Source organism: Aedes aegypti, chromosome 2, assembly GCF_002204515.2.
Source record: "Aedes aegypti strain LVP_AGWG chromosome 2, AaegL5.0 Primary Assembly, whole genome shotgun sequence".
NCBI classification, from domain to species: domain Eukaryota; kingdom Metazoa; phylum Arthropoda; class Insecta; order Diptera; family Culicidae; genus Aedes; species Aedes aegypti.
The window spans coordinates 175,747,458-175,767,218 of NC_035108.1; the positions used below are offsets into that span (position 1 = coordinate 175,747,458).

General features: G+C 40.3%; 1 protein-coding gene across 2 annotated transcripts in view; it reads left to right on the forward strand.

Moving 5' to 3' along the window:
• Positions 1-2,566: 2,566 nt before the first annotated feature.
• Positions 2,567-19,761, forward strand: part of LOC5577977 — a 305,412-nt gene continuing 288,217 nt past the window's right edge. The window contains exons 1-2 of one of the 2 annotated variants that reach the window (XM_021843222.1): positions 2,567-2,837; positions 3,453-3,661. In XM_021843222.1, the coding sequence (XP_021698914.1) occupies positions 3,592-3,661 (70 nt within the window). In that variant the 5' untranslated portion in view covers positions 2,567-2,837; positions 3,453-3,591. The remainder of the gene's footprint in view (positions 2,838-3,452; positions 3,662-19,761) is intronic. The other variant, XM_021843223.1, reaches the window with a different exon arrangement.

Genomic DNA, 19,761 nt, shown 5'->3' on the forward strand with positions numbered 1-19,761 from the left:
TAAGTTGTTAATTAAAATGTAGAACATACAACAACAATCAATAATTGACGAAATTATAAATATGTTTTGTTATTATTTATTTGCATGGCAGAAAACCACCTTATGGGGTGGAATTGTTTTCCATCTCTACATAATTTTGTAGAAATAACAAATAAAGTTCAAATAAAATAGAAAAGTAATCGTTCTCATGATGCATTTCAAATTTCAGCTGTGTGTTTGTTCAATTTCGAAGTCGTATTTCAAAAATAAAAAATACATTTAAAAATAAAGAATAATAACACCTTTCTTCTCCCTCCTATGCAATTACGTAATTTGAGGTTGATCTTTTTTGATAAAAATCATTTGTTTGAATGTTTTAGTGCTACTCTCTAGGAGAATGTATGAAACGTGTACGAAAAGTTTTGATTCTGGTTTTTGTTTTGATAGGTCCCACTTACCCCAGGTACAAATATATTCTGGGGTAAGATAGACCATCGAAAATTTCATATGAAATGAAAACAAAATACTGGTTTATCGTTAGCAGCTTGTAATAATACTCAAAATTATAGCATACTGATGGAAATTCGATTTATAACACATTTATTTTTTGCGAGTCAATGCAAGACGTGGAACGTGTCACAATTTATCATGCAAGTTGAAAATGGCGCTGAACTGACTACTGTTAAATGAACCACATGGTAATAAAAATAACAATATGTTTAGTACTAAATACATTCCTTGTCATTGTATCTTCAACTTTCTAGAAGAATACCCCCATGAAAAACTTTTCCTAGTTGAGCTATGACGAAACGCCCCACTTACCCCGTATTCTCACTTGCCCCGCGGTACCTTATTGCAATGCACGTACTACGTGCGTATCACAGAATTATTATTATTTAATTAGAATTGCACTCCGTTCACCTTCAAACGCGTTAAAGGTGGTCTATCACAAGTTTTCGCAAAATAATCTGTGCCCTACTTAAAAGCTCTTGTTTTTAGCTTTCGAATGAACTTATTCTCATCGCGGGCACTCGCGGGTTACTAATGTCTTAGGGTACTTTCATAAAAAATAAAATGTTTTTTTTAAATAATTTCAACTTTAATTCACTTTGTATGAATTTAATAAAAAAAAATTCAACTCAGGTGTACTTTATGTATATACTCTCTTTAAAGTCATAAGTAGCTTGTAAAAGATTGATCGCAAATATTAATTTTCTTGAAAAATCATGTCCACGGTCCACTCAAGGAGCTGTATTAAATCCAAAATCCAATGAATCTGCTTCAAACTTTGGATTTGAGCCACACATCGAAGTGTTGAGGAAGTCGGGAAAAGTATTACTGTTCGGATAAAACAACTTTGATTTTTGAGGTTTTGGCCGCCTTCGGACCATTGTGCAATGCCTCAATGTCACAATCTCTTAGATACTCCCCAAACAAACTGATTGACTTTTTTATTCTTTCGAAGTGCTTATGCAGCGAAGATCATGGTGTCATTTTTGGGTCACGCTTTTGAATCCTGCACAATGTTTCCAACTAGTCAAACTTTAATTCATAGTTCTGTCATTGCCAGTTCAGCCAGATTTCATTTTGATGAATTATGTCTCACTTTTTGAATATTCTTTCATAACCAACCCTCTACATTTTCTATATTGTTTGGCGATTCTCAAATATTAAACCTATTTTTAACATAATTTCCATAGCAAACCTGTTCATAAAAACTGTCACCAATTTTCATCTAACCGTAATATCTCGGCTGTCGTTTTTCGATTCGAATCATTCATAAGAGACCCGTTCATTAGAAGTGATAATAAAATTTGCTGAATTCAGTATATTATACCGATAATTAAACGAAATCTGGGATATGTCTATGGAAAAACCTTTCGGGGAAATAGTTTTCGAAAAAAAAAACATTCGGAGAAATGTCGGACAATCACTACACACCTCACAAATATACAGTTTATAAAAAAAATGTGATTTGTACATTGCATTTTAAAATCCGGAACATCTCCGATGTCCGCTGGCCAATATGCATTACCAATCAAGTTACTGAAACTAGATTAAATTTTTGGTACAATGAACATATATTGTCTTTAGATCTAATGTACATTAGTACGTTATTATTTGATGATTATTTGTTAGTGGATCTTATTATATGACAAATAGCTAATAAAACGGGTTTTGAACAATTGACGCTACATCGATGGTACGTTGCATCGTAGAGAACCTATGGATACAAAAGACATGTGTTAAAGTTTGACGACGAACCTCAAATAATTTTTGAGTGCACACATTACGCAGTATATTACTCTGCATCTTCTATTTTCCCATGCATCAAACGCACCGGCACGATCACCGTTCAATACCACACTCCGGTTCCTGCTACATCTCCATCCATCTTCGGAAGTGCGCTGAAGCTGATAGCGGCTGGCCAGATATCCACATAAACAGTGAAACCGTAGAAACCACTTGATGATTAAAAAGAAAATCTTCTCAGCTGAGCTCTCTTCGGTTTTCGATTGGCGGGGCACTCGCGCACACCGTACAGATTTACAAGCTGCCGACAGGTCTCAGGCTGACTCAAGAGCTCACCGATCAACAGTCTTTGCTGAGCCGTAGCCGCAGAAAGGTGCACCCCGGGATCGATTTCGTAGGCTCTTTCATATTCGTCTTAAACTTAAGTGCCCGGCCTTCGCGGCTTTCAGCGCTGAGAATCGATCGTCGAGTTTTCAATCGCGTCGCGCAATAGTTACGCGCTCTTCCTCTCTCTCCTACACACTCGTGCAGCCTCGTAACAACCTCGACCTGGCTCTCCTGAGAAGTCGACGTTAGCGCCCACTGTAGGCGTACAATATCTGCTTGTGGGTTCTCTTATTATCTGTTCTGTTTTTTTGTTTGAGTTTGCTCTTTTTCCCAGTTGCACATATAATTAGAAAGTGTAATTCGAAAACTATTTTTCCCTCATTGACTTCTTTTTTGCACTATTTTCGCGTGTTTAGCTAGTTCGGTGTGATTGTTGTTCCTGTACTATTTTCTGCTTTGATTGTCGAGCGTAAATCATTTGTGGGGGACCATAAATCATTGGATGTGTGTGTTTGTTAAGGTGCAAATTTGCGCCACTATCGGAGGCCTAAATGTGAAAAATTCTCGAGTCACGCTGTCTAGGTCGCTGTCACGCTGAAAGCATTATATCAGTGATTGCGTGTGGTTTAATCATTTCCTTGATTTATGATTACAGTGCCACTGAGGGAGCATACATGTATGAAGCTATGTAAAAAAGTGATGGGAAATTAGTGGCGCGAAATTGGAATTCGAACGGGATAGAGTCCAGAAATGGTTTTAGTGAAACGTTGAAAAGTAGTACTCGAATTGGTTCACGAAAAGAGCTTTCAAAATAGTCAGTTACATAACCTAAAACGTGAGGAAATTACATCAATTGGTAGTTGTTTACAGTTTTCGTTATTTATCTTATCCAGCGAAAAACGAGCATTGGAGAGCAGCATCTGGCGAAAAGTAGCTATAACTGGAGAGCTCACCTCATCAGAAAGGTAGAAGCAAAGTGTGAAGAAGAAACCTACGACTGCTACTGAAGGAGAACCGCATTCGACGAGAGAGATGAAGCTCGTTCACATTAGCCTGGCCTTATTGGTCGGACTTTGTAGCGCCTCCGTCTGCAGTGCAAAAGGTAAGAGGATTTGAAGGTCGCAGTACAAAACGAGTGCTGGATCTCCCACGCATCCATAAACGGCTTGTCATATTAGTTCACAGTTCTCATCCGGTCAGGAATTGTTTTTCGTAATATCACCCGAACACCTAAAAGTAACAGAACCCGTTAATGTATTTGCACTCAACAAAGAAATGAATGAGGCCGTTGGCGATCGATCAAGTCAATATTTGTTCAATACCGGCACCTTGTCGGTTGATCGTCGTGCTTATACCAACGTATGTATGACTACAGTTGCAAGAGTTGGTAAACGGCGTTGAAGTCATAGCTTGGAGCTTGTCGCTGACTGACTGTCCATTTAGGGATAGTGGTTTTTGTTCACGACCAGAACAGGCTGTTGCAACTTCATGTTTTTTTGTCTTCACTCCGAACTTGTTTCGAAAGCGTCACTAAGGTTTTTTTTTTGCGATAAAGCGAAGTTTTAATTTGAATGAAGTTTTACCTCCATCGACGGGGGGTGTGGTGAACAAACGAGGACAGCACTCTTAAACATTATTTAAATGATAACCTTTGAATAACTTCATTGGATGATATTTTGAACTCAAAATTTCATTGGAGCTTGTGTTTATATGACATTTGTTCAGATAGACTCTATCAGTTGTTTTTTTTAATGATTTCATGAAAGCGTAGTTACCGTAATCCAGTGTAACATTGATCGCAATGATTCTCCTCGTAATAAGTTTGAATCAACAATTATCTATGTAATATTTTCAATGCATGAATGGTGATTCTCCCCTTCTATTCATGAGCTAATAAACATTAAGGTTTTTGCGAAAATTAAGTTGTGCTAATGAGTAAATTTTTCAACTTTTGTAAACATTGATTTTCATGATTATAGATGACACGATCAAAGAATAATTTCTCACATGATTTCTGAAAACGATATGAGCAAAAGCAATGGGGTTGTTACTAAAAATGACATCTCCAAAAACGATTCCGCTGTCAAAACTTTTATAAATATATTCAGTAAAGCATCAATCACAAATTACCTACCATTTGCCTACCGTTCGGCGTATTCCACAATTCAAGGTGCTTTCAACTTTGAAATAACTCAAAAAGTAAATGTCTTGTAAGAGTTTGGCCTTCATGTTCGGCTTCAGGGATCATGATTTTAGTAAGTTCGGTTTCAGGGATCATGATTTTATTAAGTAATGATATTTTCAATATTACCGACGTTGTTGTCATGGGTGATCAATGTTACTCCATATCAGCTAAATAAAAATATCACCTATTATTTTTTTTGACGTGCTTTAATCTTTCAGAAAAAAAAATACAGTATATAGACACGATCAATGAGTGTCAGTACTTATTTTAAAAATATAAAACTTGTAAAATATGCACTTTCAAATGAAATTTTAAATAAATATCCCAAAAATGATCAATGTTACCCCGAATTACGGTACTATGAAAGTGCTCATAAGAACACTGAGCTGAGATACTGGGTCTGTTCTAGTTGGAACGTTAAACATTGAAGCGCTTATATTTGCGAAGTTTCAGACTATTTGGTCGACAAAACACTCCATGTCAAAGTGATCATTGAAGCATCTTTGTAATTCTTTACAAAATTTCTGATTGTATTATATTATTATAGTGTAAAACTAGCCAAATAAAGTATCTATAGTAAACGTTTCCTTAGTGGAATAACTCCAATAATAGAGGTAGTGTGTTTCGATACATTTCCCAATAATAAAGAATAGGGGGAGATCCCCCATTACCGGATACTTAACCCACTACATTCTTAACTCAAAAACTATTAGTTTAATGTGGTCATGTTACCCATTTATGATAAATATTATCATTTTTGTAGCGTACAAAAATAAATTTGAAAATATAAATTTTAACATAACATTTTGATGATGTATTTTAGTACCAAATGGACCAACCTTAAAAAGGGGCTCCCAATACCGGACACAATCTGGAAATGGCTCGAATTTTGTAAATTTATACATTATCGAATGTTTTTACTCCAGAAATAGCTTTTCATAGCCAATTTAATGCTGCAAACAAATTAACAAGAACAATTTAAGTTTTACTTAATTTGCAAGATGTCAATCAAAAACCTTTTTCATATGTGAAGAAAAACAACACATTTTTCGATGTTGTTCTGAAAGTTCATTTTTCTTATTTTTATTGCATGTTTCGACGGAACCCATGAAAACTAAAAAAATAACTCAAAATAACACTGGTGCAAAAATTACAAAGATATAATATAACAAATCAAGCTGTCTGAAACTAGGGGCCCATATAGCCGTAGCGGTAAACGCGCAGCTATTCAGCAAGACCAAGCTGAGGGTCGTGGGTTCGAATCCCACCGGTCGAGGATCTTTTCGGGTTGGAAATTTTCTCGACTTCCCAGGGCGTAGAGTATGTTCGTTCCTGCCACACGATATACGCATGCAAAAATGGTCATTGGCACAGTAAACTCTCAGTTAATAACTGTGGAAGTGCTCATAAGAACACTAAGCTGAATGCAGGCTCTGTCCCAGTTGGGACGTAATGCCAGAAAGAGGAAGCTGTTTGAAACTGGGGGACAGGAGGTTCTTGTCCGAAATTGTAGTTTGTCTACATTTAGTTTAAATATGGCACAACATTCATTCTTATGTTCAAATTAAGATTATATTCGATCATGCTTGCCTGATTTAAAATATTTTGTCATATTCAAAATAATTACTTATCAGGCTCAAATTTAAGGCGATGCGTCAACTTTTTCACGATTTTCAAACACCTCTACTTAAAAAAAAAACATGTATATTTCAAGGATGTGTTATTCTGAGCAAATTACTCTCTAGCTTTTTTTCTTCCAATACACCATCTTGATTGGACTATGATTTCTAAATTTTTCGAAGTTGTCCGGTACTGGGGGATCTCCCCCTATATGGCGGTATCCATGTATTACGTAACGCTAAAATTGGAAATTTTTGACCCCCTCCCCCCTTCGTAACGCTTTTTGTATGAAATTTAACGTAACGCTTGAGCCTACTCCCCCCTCCCCCTAGAACGTTACGTAATTTCTATTTTTATGATGTACGATGCTGAATTGATACCAGTAATCGAATAGTGTCTATTAAATGGGAATCTTGAGCTTATTTTGCATTAACATATTCTCCTTTGCGTTTGAATGCTTTTGTAAATCAATGTAACATTTACTTCACAGACTGTCACACCTGTTTCAATTTGGAGACTTTTGAAGTCGTTCCGGGAATATGGTCACCGGATATCGGTTTCGGTTGGAACCTTAAAGGAACACACCCAAAAACTCATACTGAAACCTTCCAAATACTCAAAATTCACGATTTTTACAATTTACACTAAATTTTGTAAAATTATTGCTTACTCCACATCATTTCCATTACTAAATTCCCTAGATACCCCCAACAAATTTGGACATACGCTCAAAACCATCATCGAATTCAAAATTTGCAATGCATGAATCAAAAATATATCAAATCAAATGTGTTGTATCACTCATTTGTGATTTTCCAGAAAATTTCATCAAAATCAATCGAACGATTGCGAAGTTACAGAATTTTAAAACATCGATGTCGGTACCCAGTACTGTAAAGGTTAAGCATGGTTTTGACGTTGTCATTGAGGAAAATTTATAAAGAAGTTCTGAAAGCGACTCATAGAAAGTTCATGTTTGCATTTCTATGGATATTGCTGATTTTTTTCCACTGGTACCACGAGTCGCAAAGATTTTCAATTCATCAGAAATACAGTTTGAAATTTTATCCATAGTTGGATCGCTGGTTACTTTGCCAGAAGCAGCAGTTGGTGAAATTCTTGAGAAATATCAGCAACAATTAAATCCAATCATTTTAATTTGCATAAATCAATAAGATCTTCACACTTAAACGGTTTCGCCGAGAACCCAACAGCTGATATCTCGGTAATAATTTGACGATTCTCGGTAAAAAATTTACCGAGATCTCGGTAAACATTTACCGAATAACGGTAACGTTCACCGAGATCTCGGCAAAAAAATCAGATTGCTGAAATCTCGGTAAAATAAGTACCGAGATTCGGCGTTAAAAAATACCGAGTTCTCAGCTGTTGGGTTCTCGGCGAAAAGTTTTACTGAGGTCGGTAAAATAATTTAAGTGTGTTGTATTCAACATTATAAATGAGCCGAGTGGTTAGAGTTCGCGGCTACAAAGCAAAGCCATGCTGAAGGTGTCTGGGTTCGATTCCCGGTCGGTCCAGGATCTATTCGTAATGGAAATTTTCTTGACTTCCCTGGGCATAGAGTATCATCGTACCTGCCACACGATGTACGAATGCAAAAATGGCAACTTTGGCAGAGAAAGCTCTCAGTTAATAACTGTGGAAGTGCTCATAAGAACACTAAGCTGAGTAGCCGGCACTGTCCCAGTGGGGACGTTAATGCCAAGAAGAAGAAAATGAAGGGTTTTGGACCCTTCTAGAATGTACCGGATGGAGCCACTCGGACTAAATCCCCGGAAAAACCATCTATAGATTTATCCATAAACCGTCTCAATTCTCGGAAAATAGAGATCAAACATTATAGTTTACAAAAAAGCGTTTCCACAAACTTGGCAAATATGTTTAGATACAAACTAACCACTTTATAGTAGATTTGATGCATCTCGGGGATCTGAAAATGTCCATTTTTAGAATCAGTCAAATACAAAAAGCATGGTTATCCAATTAATCGCTTCTCAAAAGGTTACAACGTCTGAAAAAATGAGATCAAAAAGAGACTGAACAGGAATCACGTTTCAATAAGGATTCCTCAAATAATCTTTTCAAAACTTTAAAAGCGTCTTTCTAAAAGTTTCTGTGGAATTTAATGGTTTTCTTCACAAATTTTATCAGAATGTAATTCAGGTGTTTGTTTGAAGTTTCCTCAAAGATCCACAGACTTCCCAAGGGATTCCTCCAGGATTTTCATTCGAGGTACCTTAAAGAATTTAATCAGAACTTTTTCATATGGTACCCTCAGTTTATTTTTCAATGATACACTCAGAAAATTTGCTAAAGAAGTCCTCATAGATTTGTTACAAGATCTCTCGGAATTTGTTCAGGAAGATGCTAAGGATTTTTTTTAGAAATTAGAAGAGAATTAGAGAAGATAATCCTGAAGACATCACTGATGAAAAACATAAAAAAATCCTACAAGAGAGAAGCCTTCCAAAGATCTACGGATCTCTTCTGGACTTTTGAGAATGTCTTCATAGAAACTAATAAAGTAATTAATGTAAAAATTAACCAAACCAAAATTTCGTAGTGAAAACAGGAAAGCAAAGCTGTAGCATTTTGTGGCTTTCAAAACTATTTTTTTAAGCTAGGTATGCTGTTCAGCTCAAGAAAAGTAAAAATTCCTGCGCAAGAAATGGTCAAGAAATTTTCTACAGTGAGCTCCATTTGAATTGACATTTCTCTTCAGCTGCGTACTGCGATCAAAGAAAAAAGCATTTCTTGAGCATTTCTTGCAAGAAATTTCTCACGTATCGAGATAGGCGATTACTTTTCTGTTGAAGTACATACTTCGCTTTAAATTGAAGAATGCAAGTAGAGTTTATTTCGAAAGTAATACAAGAAATCTTTGAAAAAACTTTTTAACTTATTAAGAAATTTATGAGGAAAACCTGGTGTAATCAATTGTAAAATTTCTGGGAGAATTCCTGAAAGATTTGCATGAATAATACCTACAAGATTTTGCTTGGTTCTTTGATTGGTTATTAAAACCAATTGCAATTCTTTGATTGGTTATTAAAACAACTGGAAGTATTTCTGAAAAATGTTCACGAGATGTGTTAGAGAAATTCTTAGTTGATTTTCTGTACTGCTATTGGACTGCTGAAGGATTTTCTGGATCAAACTTTGAAGGAATTCCTTTTAACATATCTCATCATTTCAGTCATTTCAAGACGAATTTCTGAGAGATTTGCTAGAGGGTACAACAATTTCTGGTCGGATCCCTGGAGAAGTCGTTGTACGTATTAATGAAGAAAGCTCTAAATGATCTCTAGAAGAATTCCTGAAGATGAAACGCTATGAGCCCATGGAGTAGTCGCGTAGGAGCCTTAAGAATTTACATCAAGATTCATTGCAATGCGAAAAAAGGACTTTTTTGCGTAGAAGAGATACTCTACAGACCTTTGTACCGTATCAGTAAAGTGTAACTCACTAAAAACACATAAAATAAATTATTCTTCATGATTTCTCCGTACTGTTGAGTCTTTGAAACACTTAACTTTCAAATGGTGAGCGAAAATGTTGATTCCTTAACAAGAATAAATGTATAGAAATAGAAACGTGTGGACTTTTCATGATTCTTATTCTGGACAATTCCTTACTTTTGATTCATATTCCGGACACTCTGATTCGAACTCCGGACAGCTCATGAAAATCATGAATAGAAAAGTCAAATCATCAATCGAAGTCGTCTTATCACTTAAGAGGCGCAACAGACAGTTGGGAAATATGAATTTGCATGAATATATACAGAAAATGCTTATCAAAACTTTGACCGAGAAAATGCTTATCAAAGCTTTGAAAGTAAGAGCTTTTGAACGGCAAAAATTGAAACATTTCGTTTGAAATGTTTTCCATACAAAGGAGAGTGTCCGGAATTTGAAGCTGCCCGTAATATGAACCAAAACGGTACTTGTTATCGTAATAAGCTTTGGCACTTTCCAAGAATATATAAACTATTGTGGTCAAATATTCATTTCGGCTTAGTTTAGGATAGGGCTCATACTAAAATGTTGCCAATCTTGTTCCTGGCTTTGAAATAAACGAAACCTTTATCAATACACTGGATGATATAAAGGTAGCGTTGGGCGTTTTTGAATCGATGTTCCGAAAATCGATGTTTTCATTCCGATTAACCCTCTAATACCCAACCCCGCCTTTAGACGGGGTACACTTTGGAATATTGTGTATTTTTTCGTAGCTCCGAAATCAAAATGATTTTATTTTTGGCATATACCTTGACTCATAACACGCATATAAGAGAAGTTTTTTATGACTTTTGAAACTTTTTTGTATTTTTAGAAATTGTTTGAAAAATTGCATTCTTATATAACCTACAAATGCCTGGGCTTCATTTAACGTGTAATATAAAAAATCGTACCTTTCATATTTTTCTACGATTAACCTATCACAAACGAAGAGCCTGGTGGTATTAAAATCATTTCAAACCTGTTTTTCCGTTACGGTTTATTTGGCTTTACATCAATTATCTTGATAAAGCCTCGCCAACAATATTTCGCCAATTCCCTCGGTTCATGGCCGCTTCTCTCCATCCTCGACTGTGACCCACGCTCTCCAGGTCCTGGTGTACCTGGTCAATCCACCTAGCTCGCTGCGCCCCACGCCTTCTTGTTCCGACCGGATTCGTGGCGAACACCATCTTTACAGGGTTGTTGTCCGGCATTCTTGCAACATGCCCTGCCCAGCGTATCCTTCCAGCTTTAGCTACCTTCACGATACTGGGTTCGCCGTAGAGTTGAGCGAGCTCGTGGTTCATCCTTCGCCGCCACACGCCGTTCTCCTGCACGCCGCCGAAGATCGTCCTTAGCACTCGGCGTTCGAAAACCCCAAGAGCTTGCAAGTCCTCCTCGAGCATAGTCCACGCCTCATGCCCATAGAGGACTACCGGTCTTATGAGCGTTTTGTACATCGTGCATTTGGTGCGGGGGTGAATCTTTCTTGACCGCAGTTTCTTCTGGAGCCCATAGTAGGCACGACTTCCGCTGATGATGCGCCTTCGTATTTCCCGACTAACATTGTTGTCAGCCGTCAACAAGGATCCGAGGTAGACGAACTCGTCCACCACCTCGAAGGTATCCCCGTCTATCGTAACACTGCTTCCTAGGCGGGTCCTGTCGCGCTCAGTTCCGCCAACCAGCATGTACTTTGTTTTCGACGCATTCACCATTAGCCCGACTTTTGTTGCTTCGCGTTTCAGGCGGGTGAACAAATCTGCCACCGTTTCAAATTTTCTCCCAATAATATCCATGTCGTCCGCGAAGCAAACAAATTGTCCGGATCTCGTGAAAATCGTGCCTCGACTGTTAAGTCCGGCTCTCCGCATGACACCTTCAAGCGCAATATTGAACAACAGGCACGAAAGTCCGTCGCCCTGTCGTAGTCCCCGCCGAGACTCGAACGAACTGGAGTGTTCGCCCGAGATCTTCACGCAGTTTTGCACACCGTCCATCGTTGCTCTGATCAATCTGGTGAGCTTCCCGGGAAAGCTGTTCTCGTCCATGATTTTCCATAGCTCTATGCGGTCGATACTATCGTATGCCGCCTTGAAATCGATGAACAAATGGTGCGTAGGGACCTGGTACTCACGGCATTTCTGGAGGATTTGCCGCACGGAAAAGATCTGGTCCGTTGTCGAGCGGCCGTCGATGAAACCTGCTTGATAACTTCCCACGAACTCGTTTGCTATAGGTGATAGACGACGGAAGAGAATCTGGGATAGCACTTTATAGGCGGCGTTTAGGATGGTGATTGCACGATAATTTTCACACTCCAGTTTGTCGCCCTTTTTGTAGATAGGGCATATAACGCCTTGCTTCCACTCCTCCGGTAGCTGTTCCGTTTCCCAGATTCTGACTATCAGCCGATGCAGACAAGCGGCCAACCTGTCCGGGCCCATCTTGATGAGTTCGGCTCCGATACCATCCTTGCCAGCGGCTTTGTTGTTCTTGAGCTGTTGAATGGCATCCTTAACTTCCCCCATCGTGGGAGCTGGTTGATTTCCGCTGTCCGCTGTGCTGACGTAGCCATCGCCTTCGCTGTCCTGACCTTCTGTGCCTGTGTTCTCTGCGCCATTCAGGTGTTCATCGTAGTGCTGCTTCCACCTTTCGATCACCTCGCGTCCGTTCGTCAAGATGCTCCCATCCTTATCCCGGCACATCTCAGCTCGCGGCACGAAGCCTTTGCGGGATGTGTTGAGCTTCTGATAGAACTTCCGCGTTTCTCGAGAACGGTACAGCAACTCCATCTCTTGGCATTCCACCTCTTCCAGGCGGCGCTTTTTGTCCTGGAATAGGCGGGTTTGCTGTTTCCGCTTCAGTCTGTATCGTTCCACGTTTTGCCGCGTACCATGCTGCAGCATTGCAGCCCGCGCTGCATTCTTCTCCTCTAAAACCTCTTGGCACTCCTCGTCGAACCAATCGTTTCTTGAGCTCCGTTCCACATATCCGACAACGCTTTCGGCAGCGTCGTTAATGGCTGCTTTGACTGTCCTCCAGCAGTCCTCAAGAGGGGCCCTATCGAGCTCGCCCTCATCCGGCAACGCTGCCTCAAGATGCTGCGCGTACGCATTGGCGACATCCGGTTGTTTCAGCCGCTCGAGATTGTACCGGGGCGGGCGTCGGTACCGTACATTGTTGATGACGGATAGTTTTGGGCGCAGTTTCACCATCACCAGGTAGTGGTCGGAGTCAATGTTGGCGCCACGATAGGTTCTGACGTCGGTTATGTCGGAGAAGTGCCGTCCATCGATCAAAACGTGGTCGATTTGCGATTCTGTCTGCTGAGGTGATCTCCAGGTGTACCGATACGGGAGGCTGTGCTGGAAATAGGTGCTACGAATGGCCATGTTCTTGGAGGCGGCAAAATCTATCAGTCGTAGGCCGTTCTCGTTCGTCAGCCGGTGGGCGCTGAACTTTCCAATCGTCGGTCTGAACTCCTCCTCCTGGCCAACCTGAGCGTTCAAATCTCCTATGATGATCTTGACGTCGTGGCTTGGGCAGCGGTCGTACTCGCGTTCGAGCTGCGCGTAAAATGCGTCCTTGTCATCATCAGTGCTTCCGGAGTGTGGGCTATGCACGTTAATTATGCTGAAGTTAAAGAATCGGCCTTTGATTCTTAACTTGCACATTCGTTCATTGATCGGCCACCACCCGATCACGCGCCTTTGCATATCACCCATCACTATAAAAGCTGTTCCCAGCTCGCGTGTGTTGCCGCAGCTCTGGTAGATGGTATGATTACCTCTAAACGTTCGCACCAATGCTCCTGTCCAGCACACCTCCTGCAGCGCTACGATGTCGAAACCGCGGGTCTTCAGTACATCGGAGAGTATGCGAGTACTTCCAATGAAGTTGAGAGATTTGCAGTTCCACGTACCGAGTTTCCAATCGCTAGTCCATTTTCGTCGCTGTGGTCTTTGCCGATTGTTCCGGTCCGTATTCTCTCGTTGACGTTCCTGTGCTGATGTGTTTTTACGGCTGGCTCGCAGGGCCTGACACCAACCCCCTAGATTTCCGGAGGACCATTCCCCCTAAATGTTCGGAGGGCCATAGTGCGCAGTTTAGCTTAGAGTCCTTCTCTGGCACTCGGACGATGATCAGCCGCCCCTGACATGGGGAACAGACGCTGTTGTGAGCCGCTCCTAACGTGGAGTACAGACGCTCCAGGTTTGCAAAAGCAAACCCCCCCTTCCCTGTCAGCATACGACCAAAGTTCCCACCGGGGGTTGGTTACCCGATCTTCCCCAAGGTTACTCGTACCCCGGCCAGTACCACGAGGAGGTAGGGATAGGAGTTGCTGGGCAAGAGGCTAAGGACCGCACAAAGGGGTCTATTTTATTCCTGCAGGTACGCGAGGTACCAATGGTACGCCATGCCCAGCCATTTACCGCGCCTGTTTTTCCGTTAGTTACACGGAAAATAAAATACGCTCCGAAAAAAAATTAAAAATTTTAAAACCTTCATAAATTGTAATTTGAATTCGATTCGAATCGATTCAAAAACATCGATTTAAAGGATTCGATTAAATCTAAGAATCGATTCTGCAGTTCAAATGTGAATCGATTCAGTAACATTGATGTTCTAGACAAATTTGCCCAACGCTATATAGGGGGCCCTACTCATTATCGATTCTTGTCCCTTCCATACGTGATTATCCTTACCTCTAAACATTTTAGTTTACTTAGATTATGCGCAAGTATATTAAACCAATAGTTTTTTGGACTTAGTTTCCAATCAAATGAAAACGCCGTGGTTCCAAAATATATACTTTGACGGTCCAAAACAGTAAAAAACAGTGTTTTATAATTGAACTACTTTCGACGTATTTTCAACTACATATGAACGTGTGAGCATTTTTATATCACAATGGAAGCTTTCCTCTACAAGACGGGGTTGGTGGTCTGATGGCTACCGCTTCTGCTTCATATGCAGAAGGTCATGTGTTCAATCCCAGGCCCGTCCCTTTCCTCGTACTTTGTAGTTGTATATCTCTCACTTGCTTCTATCTTCCATTCTAAATATATCACACTCAAACTATTCGTTCATAGCAAACGCTAGAACCAGAGACGGACAAGAAACCGTTTCCCTAACGCTTTCCACTTCCACGCGCACGCCTAATACATAGGCAGTCTGCTAACCACAAAAGTAAACCTCTCTGCCATGCCTTTCCCCCATCCATACACTCCCGCATGAACTGGCGTGGATTCAGTGGAATATACGGTCTACGTGGGAGCCAGTTCAATGCATCATCAATTCCTCCCCCTTCCCCTCATTGGTCTGCATTCTGACGTGGCAGGTGCCATTGTTGCCTAAAAATAGAAGATCACCAGCACTTATACACTGAGGATGCCTGTTAGTCCCAAGCACTCATTCGGTTGGTTCCTTGTGTAAGTGCAGCTGATCGGGCGATACTGGAGTGCATCCACGGGCGGCCAATCAAGCTCAAGCTCAAGCACAATGGAAGCTTTCCTCTACATTTTGGTATGTTAATTGACTTGGCTGTGCAAATAATAATTTATTGCAAAAAATGCGACCGTTACCGTGTGCCTTATCAATTTCGTATGAAATTGCTAAGAATTCGTTCTATCTTCTACTTTTGAATCTCAGCCAGAAATTAAAAAGTTTTTTGGGAACATTATTTAAAATTTCACCAGAAAATTTATTGGAAATCCTATCTGGAGTTTTCAGTCACTAGACTTTAATGAATTCCCTATGCAGGAGTTCTTTATGCCATTTCAAAAATGTGTCCAGAAAAAATCCTATGGCTTGTTTATTACTCATTAGTTTACACGCATACTTAGTTGAGGTCAATAATTAATAATAATAAATAAATTTGTGTCTTCCGTGTCTTCCTAACAATTTGATTTATCTTATGATTGTAGTAAAAACTTATTTATTTATCGAAATTCCACGTCATACAACTCGATTCGTAGCTGCCTCCCTCCATCCTCAGCTGAGTCTTATACTCACCAAATCTGGCAGCACCTGGTTAGTTCATCGCGCCCGCTGCGCTCCACGCAGCCGGGTTTTAGGCGGGCACCATCTTCCCAGGTTTGTTGTCCAGCATTCTCACAACAAGCCGCGTCTAACGTATCCTTCCATCTTTTGCCACCTTCAGATTACTAGGTTCGCCGCGAGCTTGTGGTTTATCCTTCTCCGCCATACACCGTTCTCCTGGTCAGGGGCGATCCATTAATTACGTAAGACAATTTTAGCAGTTTTCAACCACCCCCCCCCCCCCCCTCCCCCCATGGTAAGATTTTTTGTTTGAAAATTAAAAATAATTTGTATGGCACGTAAGAAATCTCATACCCCCCCTCCCCCCATAACCTCTTACGGATGGCCCATCAAAGATCGCTCTGAACACTCCAAGAGATTCCAAGTAGTTGCGGGTCCTCCTCGTGTATAGTTCATGTCCTAGATGACTACCGGTCTTATGAGCGTATTAGAAATTATATTGGTGCAAGATAATTGTAGCTCCTTCTGGATCCCATGCTAGACACGACTTGTAAAGTTGATGTACCTTAGTATTTCACGGCATCGAGGTTAACGAACTCATCCACCACCTCCAAGGTATCCCCGTCTATCTTTACGCTAGTTCCTAGACGAGCCTTGCCGCGCATGGTGCCGCCCATCAGCATGTATTTTGATTTCGATGTATTCACTACCAGCCTTTTGTTGCTTCGCCCTTCATGCCACCATTTCAAATGTTCTACCGATTATGTTCATGTTAAAAGCGAGGCAAACAAATTGACTGGATTGTGTGAAATTTGTTTTCCGATTGTTAAATTCGGGTATCCGCATTCATATACTTCTTCTTCTTTCTGGCGTTACGTCCCAACTGGGACAAAGCCTGCTTCTAAGGTAAGTATTCCTATGAGCACTTCCACAGTTATTAACTGAGAGCTTTCTTTGCCGATTGACCATTTTTGCATGCGTATATCGTGTAGCAGGTACGAAGATACTCTATGCCCTGGGAATCGAGAAAATTTCCTTTACGAAAAGATCCTCGACCAGCGGAATTCGAACCCACGACCCCTCAGCATGGTCATGCTGAATAGCTGCGCGTTTACCGCTACGGCTATCTTCAAATAATGAAAACGAGTTCATACCATTATCTCAAAAAGAAGCTGACATGTGACATCAAAACATACCTATTGCGTCCTTGTGTGCACAAACGATACTCTCCGTAATTATATCTAATTAAATTGAAGGATCAAAAGAATCATCTTTCAATACCCGATGCAGCAAACATCTTTCCCCTGATGGTTAACGACGTGTGGTTCGATTCCCATGACACGGGATCGTCAGCAATCTCACAGTGCAATCATCTTTTGTCTGATCTTGCTGCGTCTTCAGTTCGTATCGTCCTCCCATACATGATCTCAATTGGATCACTATCGCTACCAAGAAACCAGCAAGCATCCAACCAATTTTAAAAGCCATCGTCGTCGTCGTCGAAAGCCGGCAATCGGGGCCTTATCTGGAAGGAAGGAAATAAGGCAGATTCATGTCATACCTTCTTTATACGATAATTGCATTTTTCCAAGTGAACCTCCGGTCTGATTTGGACGCGATTCGCGACGGCCTTCAAACAGCAAAGTTCCCAGATGAGTTGCATTCTAGGAAAGTTCATTTAGCAATAATAAAAAAAGATCCAGAACAGATGCACGCCTCAGTGAGCCTCCGCTGTTTGCCCCAACTGTTGCTAAACATTAATTATCCTCCTCGCTGCTGTCTCGACTAGAGCAACCGGCGAAGGTTGGTTTTTATCTTATCACACTCGACTGCATTCTGCAGCGAAATGGCAAGCAATGTCATCGTTTTCTTATGTGGATTGGCTACCTTGTATGTAGGGCCCAACATAATTGCGAATATGTTTTATTTAACGTCTGCGATCGCTTCTTGTCTCGTCCAGGTTATTGTGAGTATACAATAGCAGTCCTCTCTTGTATGCATGGGGAAACTGCATTCTGTCATATCATTCTGTGAAAAGATAATCTTCTAATGATAGTTTTGCAGCAGAACATTGTGGCTAATGATATTTGTCACGCTCGCTTCACAAGTGTATGCAGACAGGGTTGTATGTTGATCTTGGTGAACTCGGTTCGTTTAGAAGTGTAATTAAGTTAAGAAACGTATTCTACTCCCAGCGTTTCACAAGGTTCAGAGGTTCACGAAAAACATGTTTGTTTTCCAAATTATCTCGTTTTTACTCGTTTGTTTTTACTACTTATTTTTGAAGATTTTCCAGTCGTTTTAGCTAAATATAATTTAGAAATTTGGGCCAAACTATCCCAATTTGGTAGCTGCATCAGCGTTGGGCAAATTTGACCAGAACATCGATGTTTTTCTTCGTCTTCTTCTTGGCATAACGTCCTTACTTGGACAGATCCTGCTTCTCAGCTTAGTATTCAATGAGCATTTCCACAGTTACTAACTGAGAGCTTTCTTTGTCAAACTTGCCATTTTCGCATTCGTATATCGTGTGGCAGGTACGATAATACTGTATGCCCACGGAAGTCAAGGAAATTTCCATTACGAAAAGATCCGGGACCGCCCGGGAATCTAACCACTCGGCTAAGGAAGGCCCCAAATCTATTCAAATTCGATATGTCGAATTGATTCACCGATTTAATCGAATCATTTGAATCGCTTCGATTTTTAAGCTCATATGAAAATTTACTAAAACAAATTTTGAAAACAAGACTAATTACAATTGCATACGATTTGTAAATTTCTTCAGTTGAATAACGTTTGAAATTTGAAATCATATTTTAAACACTTCAAGGCTGGGTTTATGGTTAATCAACTCATTAAAAAAATGGTTATAAATTTCATAATTTTGGATCGAAACAAAAATCGTATGAATAAAATCAATTCACTAGATTTTGAGAGCTCCTAACATCGATTCAAAAAATCGATTAATCGGTACAGAGGAATCGATTTCCGGAACATCGATTTTAAATCGCCCATCGCTTAGCTGCATCTCCTTTTAAATTTTGACAATTCTGTGCATAGGCCTATTCACATGACGTCTCAAATCAGCTGATCGGGAAGCACTTTGACATTTCTTCTATGAAAATGACAGGCCCGTGTTAGCACCGGTCTTCCACCGATGTAAACAAATGCATAGACGGATCTGTCACATGAAAAGGCCTATTGCGCGATTAATTCTCATATAACGACGATATTGAAAACCACTGAAAATGCTTGTAGATCGTCGCAGTTATTTCAAATCGTTGTAGTCTTCTGTTCCTTTTATTGCTGAGTGTCAAGGGAATGATCGCGCAGAATTTGAAGTAGCAAGTGTTTTTCAAGATCTGCGGCGCGATATGGTTTGCGCCACGCAATATATTCGTGGGGAAGTAAATTAACACCGAGAGATTTTTGGTTGACAGAATAATCGATTTACTTAATTGTGGGTATAGTGAACTAAAAAATTAGGTAAACAAATTTCTTTGTTTGTTACAGGGGAAATGCACTAATTTTCGACCTTCAAGAATGCTGTGCCAATTTTCGGATTTTCATACAAAGTAGGCCAGAATCCAATGATTCATTTCATTTATTCAGTTAACATCTAAACAGATAACACTGAATCAACAATTTCACGCCACAATACTCGGTTCGTGGCTGCATCTCTCCATCCTCGGTTCTGCCCCACGCTCGCCAAATCGATACGCACTTGATCCACCCACCTAGCTCGCTGCGCTCCACGCCTTCTCGTACCAACCGGATCGGACGCGAACACCATCTTTGCAGGGTTGCTGTTCAGCATTCTTGCAACATGCCCTGCCCATCGTTTCCTTCGAGCTTTGGCCACCT